The following is a 16,525-nucleotide window of genomic DNA, read 5'->3' on the forward strand; positions in this document are numbered from 1 at the left end:
ACCATTAGCATTAGGCTGCCTTAGTATAGCCAGTCATTGGATTTAAACTGTACCAAATAAAGGCTGAATTTCCTTTGTTAATTGAAGGGTTAAGACATGAACTGTTCTTTTGGGTAATACATTTCAAATACTGCGTATGTTCACTGGCTTGTCCTTAGAGAAATGTGTTATCCCCCTTGGAAAGGACTGTGGTCGTGTGTTCTGCCTGTCATCTGATAAACCCTGAGTGCTGAAGAGAAAACATGATAGTCTTTTTGAAATAATATTAATCAAAATTTGACATTTTTTCCATATTGTTTCCTTAAGTATATTCGCCACACAGAATCTAGAGTGGCACTTTAGGGAATAAATGAGATCATGCTTTGCTTAAAGTCTTTAGCTGGCTTCCTGTTCCCCTTTCCCTGCAGTCCTTCAGACTCCATGGTTGAGTTGACTGCTCCCTTTCCTGCCCTGTGTCCAACAGCAATTGCTTCCTTGTGTGCGTTAGCCCATTGACCTTTTGTCTGCTTCTGGAGCACAAGCTCTGTCCCACTCCTTTCTGCACCTTTTGTTTGAATTGACCTTCTCCCTGGAGCTATGTCCTGGCTCTTTCTCACGTCGTCATATTTCAGGTGTTCAGTCTTCAGCCTTCCCTGACCTACTGTGTTGAAAATACCCTCCACAAACACATACATGGTAGTACTCCATGGGCTAGTAGTCACTGCTTTTTAATTTGTTATTGGTATATATGGGGGTTGTGTGTATGTGTGATGACAGACGTGCTTGCCGTAGAATGTGAGTGGCAGTCAGAGAACAACTTTCTGGAGTTGGGTTCCCTTCTCCACTTTTACATGTTCCCGGACTTGAACTCAGGTCATCAGGCTTGTTGGGCAAGTGCCTTTACCAGCTGAGCCATCTCACCAGCACAAGTTGACATTCTTATATAATGTTTATAACATTTTTCAGTACCACAAAATATGTTAGGAACCACCCTTAGGATCATATATAAGTAGATGAGGATGAATAGCCCATTGATTTGCCATAATATACTGAAGTATAGTGTGTGTTTGAAATTAGTTAATATAAAACTCAGATATTTTATGAACTCTGGCTTATTATGTGAGTTTTATAACCACTATTGTAGTAGTCATTACTGTAAATAGGAATGACAGTTGTCTAAATGTAGTAGACTAATTAGGAGCCTGAGACGAAAATATCTCACATTTCAGGCCAGCATGGGCAACATAACAAGACCTCATCTCAAAGAAAAGAACTTTTAAAAAAGGAAAAAGTGAAAATAGTTGAAATAATGCTACTTATAATTGGAAGATTCCCCCATCCATGTGTTTTTCATTTAGGAGTTTAGACAATTGTGGGTCAACCATCAGGGTAGAGCTAGAGATCCTGAGACACATCGTGTCCTAAAGCCATTAACCAGCAAGGATATGGGTTGTAATTTTAAACCCATCTTGCTGGAATTGATCATGATTAGCTGGTAGATTAAAGCTGCTGTTTGATTTCCATTCTAAGTGTGCATGCCACAGTCAACATAGCGTGCTGATATCGATACTCAGTGTTGAGTGTGTCAGATGCATGACCTTTTTATTGGTGTGCTGGTTTACATAAATGCATTATCATAGCATTTTGTATCTCATGAGTTATGTCCATCTTGTCTTTGACTGTAGGTAACAGTTAACCTCTTCCATATGCAGCAGCTACAGGCTGCAGCCCTTGCCAACAGCTTACAGTCTCTCTGTGATAGTGCCAAGCTCTATGATCCAGGTCAGGAGTACAGTGAATTTGTGAAGGCTACAAGCTCAAGGGAAATAGAAGAAAAGATTGATGGGTAAGAATTTATGGATAGGTGAAATTATTTCAAGAGAGAAATCGTTTGCTGAGTTACTAAGTTTATAGGGAAGTGTCTTTTCTTACACTGAAATATTAACTTTAACTTTTTTCGATATTTTCATATTATTTTGTGGTTTCTTAGTACATTTAAGGAATAGATGTAACATAGTTGAGAACAAAGCTTTTCATTTTCACACAGACAGACTTCACTTTGAGTCTTAAAAATCCTTTGGGAATAGCAAATAGTAACCTACATATTTTGAGTATCCCAAAAACTTAACCTGTATTTTCCACTAATGCTATATTAGAAAAGTTTAATCATAACATTGACTATTCTTTTGTTACACTTCTTGCATATTTCAGCTGTTATAAGTGCACATTAAAAGCTTTATTCAAATCTTTAAAAGAATCTGTATAATAAAGTTATTAATATTTAGTAAGCTTACTTATTCTATATTTATTAACAAGTTTTTTAATAGACCATTAGTGATGAGCCTTATTTATTTTCACCCTATAGGAATGTAAATAAAAAGATAACCAGTAGTCCCCAGACGTCTGGATATGGACCTGCTGACTCTTTAGAGGACGTCGCCCGCCTCCCTGACAGTTGCAGTAAACTGGAAGAGGACAGGTGCTCTAACAGTGCAGACATGACAGGTGCGTTTCGTACTGGAGCAAGCACTTCCTTGTCAACAGCGGGACTCACGCGCTTACCAAATGAATTTGAGCTCTGGAACTAGTCTACTGTTAGCTCATTTACAGTTCTAACCACTGTGCAGTCTCAAAAGTCCATAATTAGCCGTTGTTAAAGAAGTTTGAATCATTTCCTTTTACATAATGTAAATGTCAGTATTTCACCTTATGAAATCTACCTGTAGGCAAGTTTTTAACTCTTCTTTTTTTTAAAGGTCCTTCTTTGATAAGATCATGGAAGTTCGGGATGTTTAGTGACTCTGAGAGTACTGGAGGAAGCAGTGAATCTAGATCTCTGGATTCCGAATCTATAAGTCCAGGTACAGATATATCTAGTCTGACTGAAAATTCAGTGAAAGGCTGAAATAGTCTATTTGGGATTTTTCTTTTTTTTTGTTTTTGTTTTTGTTTTTGTTTTTGTTTTTCAAGACAGAGTTTCTCTGTGTAGCTTTGTGCCTTTCCTGGAACTCTCTGTAGCCCAGGCTGGCCTTGAACTCACAGAGATCCACCTGCCTCTGCCTCCCAAGTGCACCACCACCACCTGGCTCCATTTGGGATATTTTTAACGAGCATAGTTTTAGGATGATCTATCTCTGACATAAGAGAATATACATATATATGTGTAATTTAAAGAAAAACAATGAAACTTTTACATGGAATCATCATCTAGCCCAGCAGGTAGAACATTAATAGTACATGAGAAGCTTCACAAATACAGATATAAGTAACATACATATATATAGATATGTCACTTCCTATCTCACCAGAATAAAACATTCCCCCAGCTATTTTAAATGTTTATGGCAACGTATTTCATGGACTTTATCCTCTTCTGGATGCTATAAAAATAAAATCATTTCCTTACTCTTGATTTGGTATTAGGGATTGGACTTAAGACTTCTTGCATGAGCTATATACACTGATCCTGTTTTTAAACTTTTTTTTGAAACAGGCTCACTAAGTTGCCCAGGCAGGCCTTGAATTTATTCTATAGTCCAGGCAAGCTTTGAGTCCTGTGCTCTTCCTTCTTCAGTCTCCCAAGTAGCTGGGATTACAGCCTGCACCCCAACTAAGCCTTGACTTCCTTCATCCATGTTGATGTGAATAGCTGTCTCCATGTTCATACTCTATAATAACTTAGTAATGAAAGATCATTAAAATATGAATGGAAGATGCTGCCTGTCCTTGTAAAGCCTGAAACCTCAAGTGCTGACTATAAGAACTGGATAGTAAGGGCTCATAAGAATAGGTAATCTTTTTTGTTTGTTTGTTTGTTTCAAGACAGGGTTACTCTCTATAGCTTTGGAGCCTGTCCTGAAACTTGCTCTGTAGACCAGGCTGGCCTCAAACTCAGAGAGATCCACCTGCCTCTGCCTCCTGAGTGCTGGGATTAAAGGCGTGCGCCGCCGCCGCCGCCACCACCACCTGGCCCTTTTTTCTTTTTCTTTTTTTTTTAATCAGATTTAATTATATTCTTTTTATTCCCAGAAATGAATATCTGAATCCCCTGTTACCTAGATTTTGAGAGTAAAAGAAAAATTTCAATCAAAGCTAATAAAATAATTCAAATTGTGTAATTCTAAGACTTTTATCACTACTTATTTCTGCTGTTCTTGACTGACTAGTCAGAGAATGGTATCCACAATTTCCTTTTAGGAGACTTTCATCGGAAACTTCCACGAACTCCATCCAGTGGCACCATGTCTTCTGCTGATGATCTCGATGAACGGGAGCCACCGTCCCCTTCAGAAGCTGGTATCACATTCATCTTCTTTTAGGACCCGCTAACCCAGTTGAAATAGTGGCGATGCATAATACTAGATCATTACTTTGTTAGACATATCTTAGATATATCTGCATGTTTATGTATATGAGATGAACTGATCATGAATTGATTAGATGATTGAAATAATGTCCACAAGAATAAGGAGTAAAACTCCTAGATCTAAGACATACTGCTAGTGTGTAGAACAGCAGGTTGTATATGGTGTTCTTTTATAAGTTCAGTACAGCAACTTTCTGTTAAAAGGGTGGCAATGCATGAAAAATTCTGGAAAAGCTCATTCTTAATAGTGCAGAGGCTATGGGCAAAAACTTCAGTAGTAAAACTCTTCCTTATTATGCACGAAGCCCTGGCTTCTAGCTTGAGTACAGCAGAACAATAATTCCAATAATGAAGAAACTGCAGGAAGCCAAGTTGGAAAAGCAGATAAATGTACTTCTCAAGGACAAGGACAGTTGTGGGTGCTGAAGATATAAAAATCAGTTACTTAATGACTTGAATTGAACGTATATGAATTAGCTTTTGTATCTTTGGTACATTCATATGTCTATCTCTTTTGGCAGAATTTCCCAAATTAATAGGATATCTGACTTCCACTGTGGCTTAAATATATAACTAGCTAGTATTAATCTGTAATTTCATAACACTAGTTCTATCTTTAATGCACATATTGCTGGCATGCTAGCTTCATGTGACTAGCTCTTTTGAAGTAGTAATTGAGTTTTCTTAGGAATATAATGCCACCCATAAACATACTTTCCTGTTCTGTACAGGACATCTTAATAAAAGCATAAACTTTCTCATTCTGAGAACATCGTGTACATGTTACCTTAGAATTAACTTACCGGTTTGGTGGTGGCTTTACAGCTAAATCATTTGATAGAAGTATGTGGTTATATCTCTAAGTTGGATGTTTTTGATGTTAGAAACCCCAGACAAGAGTTGTAATAGTTTTGTAACGTGTAGATGATTGAAAAGTCTAAGGATTATACTTAGAACACATAAAATAATTTGTCACCTTTTCATTCTCATGTACTATGTCTGTTTCAAGGACCCAATTCCCTTGGTGCATTTAAGAAAACACTGATGTCAAAAGCAGCTCTCACTCACAAGTTTCGCAAGTTGAGATCCCCCACAAAATGTAGGGATTGTGAAGGCATCGTAATGTTCCCAGGCGTTGAATGTGAAGAGGTGAGATCTGTCTGTAATTGTATTGGCCTCTCGCTTGTTTAGTTGGTTGATTCCTCTGTATTTACCACTGTTTTTTATTAGAATGTAAAATGATAGGTTTTGTTGTGGCATCTTCATACATATGTGTCACTAAATAGTGTTGATTTTTTCACTGTGTGCATTTCATTTTTGTTAGGATTTTATTTATTAGGTTCTTTTACAAATAAATATATACTTTTTTACTTTATTTTTTATTTTATGTGTGTTGATGGATTTCCTGCATGCATGTCTGTGCACTAAATGTGTACAGTGCCTTTGGAGGCCAGAGAAGGGCATCAGATGCCCTGGGGCTGGAGTTACAGATGGTTGTGAGACGTTCTGTGGGTGCTCTGAGCTGAAGGTCAGCCCTTGTCTCTTCCAACCCTACAAATATGTTCTTAATAAGTTGTGCTGTAGTGTATCTTTTGTAGTTTTGTGTTTGTCCTGTTGTTAGTTCTGTTTCAGACATTACACATAATTCACTTTACACTTGTTTCAGTTACATTACCAGTCTCCTATCGTCTGCTCACCTGGAAGCAGTTTTAGGTGACCTAACGAGTTTAAACCGTCATTCTCTTGTAGTGTCTCCTCGTTTGTCATCGGAAGTGTTTGGAGAACTTAGTCATTATTTGTGGTCATCAGAAACTTCAGGGGAAAATGCACATATTTGGAGCAGAATTTATACAAGTTGCAAAAAAAGAACCAGATGGCATCCCTTTTGTACTAAAAATATGTGCCTCAGAAATTGAAAATAGAGCCTTGTGTCTCCAGGTACCTCTTAAATTTAAAAAAAAAAAAAAAAAGTGCATGTCATTTATTCTAAGGAAAAGTCTTGCTATCAGTTTGTCATAGTTGGTTTTGTTCCAACTTATTTGGAAAATGTTATTTGGCCCCAGCTAGGTTTTTTCCTGCAAGACTAAAAAAAGTGAAGTAGACACATCAAGCCATTTGAACTAAAACAGAATTTGTTTCTCTATTCAAGGGAATTTACCGTGTTTGTGGAAACAAAATAAAAACTGAGAAACTGTGCCAAGCTTTGGAAAATGGAATGCACTTAGTAGACATTTCAGAATTCAGTTCACATGACATCTGCGATGTCTTGAAATTATACCTACGACAGGTAAAGTTGGTATAACCTATCATCATATTGAAACCATAAAAATGTGATTTGTGTTTTGTTTTACAGTTTATAACCTTGTACGCTGTATTTTCATTGACATAGACCATACTGATGTCTTCTAAATATTAATGTATAGGTCATAGCGTAAATAAGTCAGACATACAATTAGAAGTAATAATAATAAAACACTGATTTCTCATCTCAGTGTAAGAACATAGAATATTACTCGACCTTACAAAAGACCTGCATGTGTCTTTTCCAGTTACAGCCTCCTGACTCTGTGGAAGCCCTTTCCTAACCATTTAAGGAATAAACATTTTCCTAGACATAAAGAAGTAAATAACATGAAGTGTTTATATTAAATTTTAGAAACTTGACTTTCTTTGAAAGCATAGTTTAGCTTTGTAAGGGAAGGCCACTATTGAACTGTTCCATGAATATTCAGTGAGCAGAACAGTGTTTGGATCATGGTTTAGTTTTGTCTTCTCTGATATTTCAAAACAGCTATTTTAGATGGTCAGTGGGAAAACCTTCAAGTACATATTTGGAGCAAGAAGCAGAGCCGTCCTGTAGCTGGACTAGAAAACCAACAGGACTGTGGTCAGGAAGTAGGCCATCCTATATTGTCTTTTTCTGTGCTCAGTATTGGGTCTCAGGATTTGTGGGAGCCAGCTACAAAGAGAACATATCTATGGGGTAAAGTAAGTGGCCTCAGGCAGAAGCTTATGGAGAGGGTATAGGAGTTTGGCACAGTGTTGTGAACCGGGTACAAAAACGACTTGGGCTAAGCCCGTCTGGCATTCTGTTCCTGGGTAAGGTTGAAGAGATGGTGGTAGAGAGCAGTGCTGGTAATCCTTACCATGTCAGTCTTTGGAGTCTGTTGGTCGTTTATACAGCCTCTGACTTGGGATTTCTTTGTGTGAAGAAAATACCCCATATTTTTGTTTCTGCCTCCCCCCCCCCCCCCGTTTTGTTCATGTCTGTCATTGAACAAGATGGACCTTATTCATCTGTAAATGTTTTTATTCTATTTTCTTGATGAAAATGGAACAGCGTAGATAGTAAATGTCTGTACTTTGCAGGTAAAACTTTGCTTTGGGTGCTCGGCAACCTGTGCTGACTCAGGTCTCTCCTCTGTCTCTGCTCATTCTCATGCTTTTGCTGTCCTGTAGTACTTTCTAGAAGATTCCCTCAGCCTCATCTTTTCCCACTGCTATAAACTTCTCTATCTCTAGGATCACTCTTTGATCACTACAAACTCTGGTGGACTGTTCCTTCTGATACGTATGACTGCATCTGTGTATTATAGTGGATTTGTTTTATTAAATCAGTAGTAACATTGGGATGGTAATGAATATAAATATAGACGTAGATCAGCATTTTAAAATCCCTTGTGGAACTTTTAGTTTTAGAATTTTATTGTCTGTTAGTTAATGTCTTAAATATTTAACTTATGACAGTGATTTCAGATTAACGTAATAGATCATATCTGTAGTAAGCATATACATTTAAACTTTTTTTTTTAATGGATGTTTTGCCAGCATGTATGTCTGTACCACATGCATGCTTGGTGCCCAAGGAAGCTAGAAGCCCATCAGATCCTCTGGAACTGGTGTTACAGACAGTTATGACTAGCTGTGTGGTAGCTGGGAATGGAATTCACATCCCTCTAGAAAAGAAGCCAGTTCTCTTAACCACTGAGCCATCTTTCCAGCCCCAGACATACATAGCTAAAGGCCTACTTTAAATCTTGTTAACCTAAAAGAACATGGTGAATCATTGATTAGCTATGAATGATAGTTAACATTATAGCAGGAAAAAGAAAGACAGAACAATATTCATAATGTAATTTTATTTCTTTAGCTCCCAGAACCATTTATTTTATTCAGATTATACAAGGAGTTTATAGACCTTGCAAAAGAGATACAACATGTAAATGAAGAACAAGAAGCAAAAAAGGAGAGCCCTGAAGACAGAAAACACCCACATGTGTGCATAGAAATCAACCGAATCCTTCTGAGGAGCAAAGACCTACTGAGGCAGTTGCCGGCATCAAATTTTAATAGTCTTCATTACCTCATCGTACATCTGAAGCGGTGAGAGTTTTACATAAATAGACATAACCTTTAGTGAGTAGTTTTTTGTTGAATAAAATGTAGCAAAACTTTTACCATTTTTAATACTATAGTAGTGTTAAGTACATTCCTGTATTTTTAAAATGAATTTCATTTTTCTAACATGTTAGAGGAAAGGGAGTGAGTGTATATTCAGGCAGCCAACATCATCCTCATATGTCTGCTGTGTGCCTGGCTCTGGTTGGAGAAACGGGATGGAAACAGAGTTTCTGTCATCTGTGGGCTCACAGACCTGCACGCACACACAGAGCAGCATCATTTGTTCAGTAGGTGTGTACAGCATGCAAAGGAAGATGGGGTAAGTCAGAGGAAGCAGCCCTCAAGTGAGGCTTAAAGAACTCGGTAGTGACTTAGTGGTCCAAGAATGCTCAGAAGAGCATTCCAGGCAGAGGGTAACAGACACAGATAAGTGGAGCAGTTTACATTTAGGAAATAAAGTGACGTGGTTAGGCTGCACTACAGAATGCACAGTGGGAACTGATAAGATCTTACATACCTAACGGTTGTTTGCCATCTTGCTTGTGTACCCACTAAAGATTTTTGAGCCAGGAATTTTACATGCTCAGATTTGCCTGTTAGATCTTTCTGGCAGAGATCTTGAGAATGGACTGGAGTGGAAGTCTTTATACAAGTTCTAGTCTCTGTGAGTCGTCATAGAAACAAAGGGTGATGAGAGCTGGAAGAAAACTGGGAATGTGAGAGTGACCATCTAGTATGGAGGCTCTCAGAGGGAGTCATCTAGGCTTGAGAAATAGCCTTGGTTATAGGAAATTGACAGTAGTATTCTGTTTCCGTTATAATAAAGACCTGGAAGCATATACAGAAGTAATTGTTAAGGATCCTTTTTTTGTATCTGCTGAGAAAATATCAGTAATTCCTTCTCCTTGGTTTTTATCCTAATACAAAAATACTATTAAACCAAATTTGGCACATGATCAATATTTTAATCAAGTAAATATGTATTTTTCTTAGATCTCTCTCACAACTTGACCCTTGACTGTTTTCTAGGCTTTTGTAGCCTGTGTGTGTCGAAGCAATCAACGTGGTCCCTCAGGTGCCTCCTGTGTGCCAGGCTAGAGAAACGGGTTTCTATCTACTCTTTCCAACCCATAGTAAACTACATTGAAGAACTTTAACAGGCATGTCTCATAAAGCTTTGTGTGTTCTGCTTTGCAGGGTGGTAGATCATGCAGAAGAAAACAAGATGAATTCTAAGAACTTGGGGGTGATATTTGGACCAAGTCTCATTAGGCCAAGGCCCACAACTGCCCCTGTCACCATCTCGTCACTTGCTGAGTATTCTAACCAGGCACGATTAGTGGAGTTCCTCATTACTTACTCGCAGAAGATCTTCGATGGGTCCCTCCAGCCCCAAGATGTTGTTATATCGAGTGCAGGTGCTGTTGCGCCTCAGGTTGATCAAGGGTATCTTCCAAGACCTCTGTTATCACCAGATGAGAGAGATTCAGATCATTCTATGAAACCACTATTCTTTTCTTCAAAGGAAGTAAGTGGTTTCTTTGTGTGTGTGTGTGTGTGTGTGTGTGTGTGTGTGTGTGTGTGTGTGTACAAGCATGCACACAAATGAGAAGACGGGCTTGTGTATGCCATGGCACCGGGGTGGAAGTCGGAGGACAACTTTGGGGAGTCAGTTTTCACCTTCCACCAGTGTAGAGTCAGGGTCTGGTTTCTGCTACTGTGCTGTATGCTCTAAATTAGCTGGCTCACAAGCTTCTGAGCAGTTCCTGGGTCTCTGCCTCTTACCTCATTGTAGACACACTAGGATTGCAGACACGTGCCACTCACTACATCCAGTCTTTTACATGGGCTCTGGGACTCACACTCGGGTTGTCAGGCTCGGGTGAACGGCACCTTTTCCTGTTAAGCCAAAGTTTTGACTGTTAAAGAATTGCACTGGAACTGTATGGTTTTTGAAATGTGCTTTGCTTCTACAAGTGTGAATATTCTCTTCTATTAGCAGGATTTCCATACTGCAGATTGTGAGAGCAAAACTTTTGAATTAGCTACATCATTTGAAGAATCAGAACGCAAACAGAATGCATTGGGAAAATGTGATGCTTCTCTCATTGGTGAGTAGCCATATGGGCACGAAATTGAGACTTTACAGATAAACCATTATTAAAAGCCAAGGTGAGTGCACCAGGTCCGGCCCCCAGTACTGCAGAGACAGACACAAGCCACGGAAGGGAGGTCCGAACCTCCACGTTTTGTCACTTCCAAGTCTGCGCCAGCCACTGAGAAAGTTGCCTTTTGGTGTACTTTGCTTTTCTGTTTTGCCATTTGTGTGTGCATCCGTGCTTTTCATGTATGTGCGGACATGCATATGGATGCCCAGGGTTGTGTCGGGAATCTTCTTTGGTCTCGCTTCTACCTGATTTATTAAGGCAGTGTCTACTAATCAAACCCAGGGCTTGCTGATAGGGCTAGTCCTGGAAGCCAGCTTGCTCTGACCATCTCTGCCTTCTGAGGCTGGAATCCTGGGCAAACTGCCAGCCACCCCCAACATTAACATGGGTTCTCACTCGGAAAGTGTATACTGGTCCTTGTTGTGGGACTAATGCGTTGACAACCGAGCCATCTCTCCAGCCCTGTCCCTCACATTTATTAAAGATGCCTTAGAGATCCTAAGTGGTTTTGTGCTCCTGCTAAAATTTTGTTTTGTTTTAACTTTTGCTTCATGTTCAGTTAAAGTCAAGGCAGATAAGTCTTCAGCAGTGTGCTAATGGATAACATGTTTTGTAATGTGATTCAAAGTATTGCTAAATTTAACTGCTGATAGGCATTAAACCATAGTGGGCTGGAAAGATGACTCAGTGGTTTAGAGCACTTGCTACAGGACCCAGGTTTGATTCCCAGCATCTACATGGTGGCTTACATCCATCTGTAACTCAGGTTTCAGAGGATCTGATGCCCTCTTCTGGCTTTCACTGGCCCCGGCACTCATGGGGTGCACATATGTAGAGTAGTAAACACTCATATGTATAAAATAAATCTTAAAAAAAAGAATTATTTTTTTAATTTTTAAAAAGAGTTTAAGCCAGGCATTGGTGGCGCATGCCTTTAATCCCAGCACTCGGGAGGCAGAGCCAGGCAGATCTCTGTGAGTTCAAGGCCAGCCTGGTCCATAGATTGAAATCCAGGACAGGCACCAAAACTACATGGAGAAACCCTGTCTCAACGCGCACCCCCCCCCCAAAAAAAGAGTTCTGAAAATGGAAAAGTTTAGACTCCAAACATTTTTATGTGCTTTTCCTGTGGACTACCTTTGCACTGGGCACATAGGTGTACCTCATTCATTTGCTTGATCTGACATCTCCATCAGCAGTTTTCCTCTGATTTTGTTGACTGGTAGCTGTCATGCTGATGAAAATACGTGCATTTTGTACTGTAATTCTGTAATCTAGCTTGGCAGAAAGGTCAGAGTTGATGTGTAATCAAATATCAGGGAGCATGGCCTGAGAAAGGAAGGGAACCTACCTGACTTCTCCGTTTGATGCTGTACATTAGCTGTGCCATAGTGCCTGAGAGAACAGCTTAGTGTTTTTCTCACCTTGATGGGAAGGTATCCTGGAGTAGAGTGATGTGGGATGTCGTTTTGTACTCTGTGAATATGTGTTGCTCCCATTAGTTAATAAGTGAAGCTGCTTTAGCCTATGGCAAGGCAGGATAAGAGCCAGGCAGGAAATCCAAGCAGAGAGACAGGGAGAAGAAGGGTGGAGTCGGGAACAGTCACCATCTACCTGCCCAAGGAGCAAGATGCCAGCAGACCCGTAATGCCACAGCCACGTGGCAAAATATAGATGAATTGAAATGGGTTAATTTAAGTTATAAGAGCTGGTTGGTAATAAGCCTGAGCAATAGGCCAAACAGTTTGTAATTAATATTAAATCTCTAAATAGTTATTCAGGAACTCATAGCTGACAGTCTGAGAGAAAAACGATACCAAAAGTCATATGTTTAATGAATTATTCAGATAGGATTTTAATTTTATTTTAATTTATAAATCTAACCTATTTTTTGTTTTTCACTACCCCATGAAATTAGGTTCCCAATTAGTAATATTAATAAACATAAATAATTTGAAGGGATTTTTTTTAGTATTTATTATATACAAGATAGTTCTAGGTACTTTTTTTGTTAGACTGTTTAGACCGCATGACAACTTAGACACATGTATTCTTATGTGACAGGTGAAGGCAGGTAGGGACCATACAGTGACCTTTCCAGTGCAGATCAAGACCAAGAGGTGACCAGGCAGCTGACCTGGAACCTACACTGTTTTCTGTTTTGCTAGTGACTCTTGTTGCAGAACCGAAGGAGTGCGTGTACTCTGGTTCTTGCAGGCCAACTGCAGTAAGTCAGGTCCATAGATACTCTGTGAATGTGGAAAGAACTCAGGAAGAAAGGTCATCTGGGGGCTGGAGAGATGGCTCAGCGGGTAAGAGTGCTTGGTGAGTTGACCTGCATTCAATTCCCAGTACCCACCCCGGCTGCTCATAGCTGCCCGGAACTCAGCTCAAGCTCCAGAGGGATCCAACACCTTGTCTCTGAGAGCATCTATGCACACAGACACACATAATTCATTTTTTAAATAAAAAGGTTACAGGGGTTAGATGAGCTGATGACTGACAAGTGACGCTGGTACTCACCTGTATACCATGTCCAGCATGTGTCACAAAGCAGAAGACTCAAGCCACACACAGAGCCATGACCAGCTGCTACTCAGAGTCAGAACAGTATCAGGGTGCCAATCGTTTGCTGTGTCTTAGCATCAAGGAGCTGGGGGCCAAGGGCAGTACCTTTGCAGAATTAGAAGAGACAGGCTATGGAAAGCTGAGGACTCGGGGTGAGTGGCCTTGAGACCACCTGTGAATGACAGTATTCTACCTAAAGTCCAGTTTTCCATCCTCAGTTTGACCTCGTGGGTGGTACAGTTGGTTAGCTCTGAGAGCTGTGGCGAGCACCCTCTCACTGTGGAACGAAGGAGCTGAAGACATCTCAAGTGGGATGTCTTGAGATCCTGGGATTCAGGGCACACCTGCATTTGGTTGGCCTGAGGTGGTGTAATTTTTCTGAGTTAACTCACCAGTGTCTTCCTGTTGAATCTTTTGACCTAGAAAATACCTGTTCATCGGGAGCTCTTTAAAACAAATTACTAGACAAGTAGTTTTTGTACTTTGTTCTGTTTTTAACTAATTTGTAAATGCTTTGTGGTTGTTTTTTACATAAAATTTTAAATGAACTTTTAAATTCAAACTGTGTCTTTAAAGAACAGTTAGGTCTTCTGCATAGACAACTGAGAATACCATGCTGGGGACTTTTATAAAATTATTTTGTTAGCCAGTGTCTGTCTATAGATTCTAGTGTTAATCATGGGCTACTTTCTTTTTCAGACAACCAAGTGCATTTGCTTTTTGACCAAGAGCTTGAGTCAGCATCACAGAAGATGGGAGAGGTTTGTAAGAGCCCCAAGCTGCTTCTGCTGAAATCTGATAGGGCAGCAAACAGTGTGCAGAGACATACTCCAAGGACCAAGATAAGACCTGTAAGTTTGCCCGTAGATCGGCTGCTGCTGCTTGCAAGTTCTCCTGAGAGGAGCAGCAGGAACATAGGGAATGGAGAGTCAGACAAGGTTGGCAAGAGTCTTGCCGCTGAAGGACTTCATAGAAAAGACAACTCAAATACTACTTGTTCCAAAGTTAATGGCTTTGACCAGCAAAGTCCCCAGAAATCCTGGGATAAACAGTATGAACGGAACAGTTTTACTGCCAAGACTACATTGGTTGTGCCCAGTGCACACCCTGAGAAAGGATTGACCGCAAATATAGGGAATAGCGAGGACCATTCTGGTGGTGGCACCCAGGCCAGTAAAGCACACGCAGAGCCAGCCAGGTCAGCAAGAGACGCGTCAGAGCGGAGGTCCTCTGATTCCTGTCCTGTGGCTGCTGTCAGAGCACCCAGAACATTGCAGCCCCAGCACTGGACAACGTTTTACAAACCACCTAATCCCAGCCTCAGTGTCAGGGGGGCTGAGGAGAAGGCAGCATTGCCCACGGCAGCTGGGCCTCCTGCCCCGGGGCATGCCCCCCAGAGTCCTGTGGCCAAATCAGACCCAGACTTGAGGGCCACATCAGCCTGTCCTGTGCAGCCAAGTGGTCAACCTAAAGAGAACTCTGAGGAGCCTGGCCTGCTTGAGGGGACCCCAGCCTGCCAGAGACCACGACTAAAACGAATGCAGCAGTTTGAAGACCTTGAGGATGAGATCCCACAGTTTGTGTAGGGTCGTCAGATTCATTTTCTGTTTGTTTTGTGTGTGAAAGGAATGTTTGGACAGGGCCCTTTTGTATAGGATTGCCAAAGCTGTTTGTCATTGTGTTGTTTGTTGATCATGTGGGATGGAGAGAGTTCTGACTAGGCTGCGTTTATGCCTCACTGGAATGATCTTTGAAGTTGTAAAGAAAATGCGTGGATTCGTGTTTTTTAAGAGTTGATTTTCCTCATCAAATGATCCATTTAAATTCATCCTTAATATATGATAGTTTTTAGCAGGAGGTGCAGTTGGGGAAAATGAGCTTTATTGTGCAGAGTGAGATCAAGTGCATATTTATAAAGTAGTTCTGAATGCTAGTTCCTGGAAGATGTCATGGGCTATAGTTCCTGCAGTTTCATGGGGCATCTTCAATCATTTGTGCTTCTGAAGTTGTATGTATGTGAGCCTTTATTTTTCCATTGGAAATTCACTTTTTAATATTTACATAATGGCCAAAGGGTTTGCCAATCTGTATTTAATTATATTTTAATTGCCAATTTTTATATGTGGTGGTTTAATTGTACCCAAAAAATGCACTTAAACCTGAACTGTGTAGTTCCGTTACCTTTTATTTGGCTTTAGATGTTTTTAATAACATTTGTAGGGGCTTGAGGGGCTTGTTTTGTTTTATCTTAGTTTTATCTATATAAACTTTTGTTTTTCAACAGTTCTGAACTTTTAAATATTTTATATAGTGGTCCAGAAAAGACGCTATTTTCAGAAGTTTTAAAATTCAGTACATTTCCTCTTTTTATTACCCGGGTTTTGTTTAAACTGTTCCTTTTATAAGAAATGTTTTGACTTATGAATCATTTTATATACTTTTTCTACATAACTTTCAACCATTGAAAATGTATAGTTATTCAAATGAGTGAAGATTTATTTAAGTTGATCCCAAGAGTTTAGAAATTTGAGAGGTGTAGATGATCAGATCTGTTTAAGAAAAAACAACCTAGTTTTCAGAACTTGTGCATTCCTGATACTCTCTATGTCATTGTTTTGTCTAAAATCGGATGTAAAAGGGACAACAAACACAGTAGCCTTTTGTATGTGTGAATTATATTATGCTTTTGTATGACCTTGTGTATTTGATAAATACATGTACATATCCACTTGTTAAAGTATTTCAGGTTCTCATGGCTTGTCTGGCAGGACTGCGCTGATGTTGTGATCTTTGATGTTATTAACCATTGACTTAGGGGTCAGCACTTGGGTCATGCATCCCATAACTACAACATGGAGTGTTTTGTGACAAGGTGTGTTGGAGTCTGTGCCATTCTGAACCAGGGAGAAATGAGTAACCAGCATTTTCATGATGAAACTTTGTTTTCATTCCTTATTGCACACCCTATTGCTGTGAAAACCTAAAATGAAAATGAAATCAGCCAGCATTTATTGAGCCCCTTCTATATGCTGCAACCTTTACA

General features: G+C 39.8%; 1 protein-coding gene across 1 annotated transcript in view; it reads left to right on the forward strand.

Annotated features, from left to right (window-relative positions):
* Arhgap29 (Rho GTPase activating protein 29) overlaps positions 1-16,222 on the forward strand; it is a 35,110-nt gene extending 18,888 nt beyond the window's left edge. Inside the window, exons 11-21 of the mRNA XM_059266613.1 lie at positions 1,665-1,825; positions 2,345-2,484; positions 2,736-2,840; positions 4,177-4,275; positions 5,355-5,494; positions 6,095-6,283; positions 6,495-6,632; positions 8,496-8,728; positions 9,944-10,274; positions 10,749-10,857; positions 14,182-16,222. Of these exons, the coding sequence (XP_059122596.1) occupies positions 1,665-1,825; positions 2,345-2,484; positions 2,736-2,840; positions 4,177-4,275; positions 5,355-5,494; positions 6,095-6,283; positions 6,495-6,632; positions 8,496-8,728; positions 9,944-10,274; positions 10,749-10,857; positions 14,182-15,068 (2,532 nt within the window). The 3' untranslated portion in view covers positions 15,069-16,222. The remainder of the gene's footprint in view (positions 1-1,664; positions 1,826-2,344; positions 2,485-2,735; positions 2,841-4,176; positions 4,276-5,354; positions 5,495-6,094; positions 6,284-6,494; positions 6,633-8,495; positions 8,729-9,943; positions 10,275-10,748; positions 10,858-14,181) is intronic.
* The last annotated feature ends 303 nt before the right edge of the window (positions 16,223-16,525 follow it).

The sequence above is a fragment of the Peromyscus eremicus genome, chromosome 6 (assembly GCF_949786415.1).
Source record: "Peromyscus eremicus chromosome 6, PerEre_H2_v1, whole genome shotgun sequence".
NCBI classification, from domain to species: Eukaryota; Metazoa; Chordata; class Mammalia; order Rodentia; family Cricetidae; genus Peromyscus; species Peromyscus eremicus.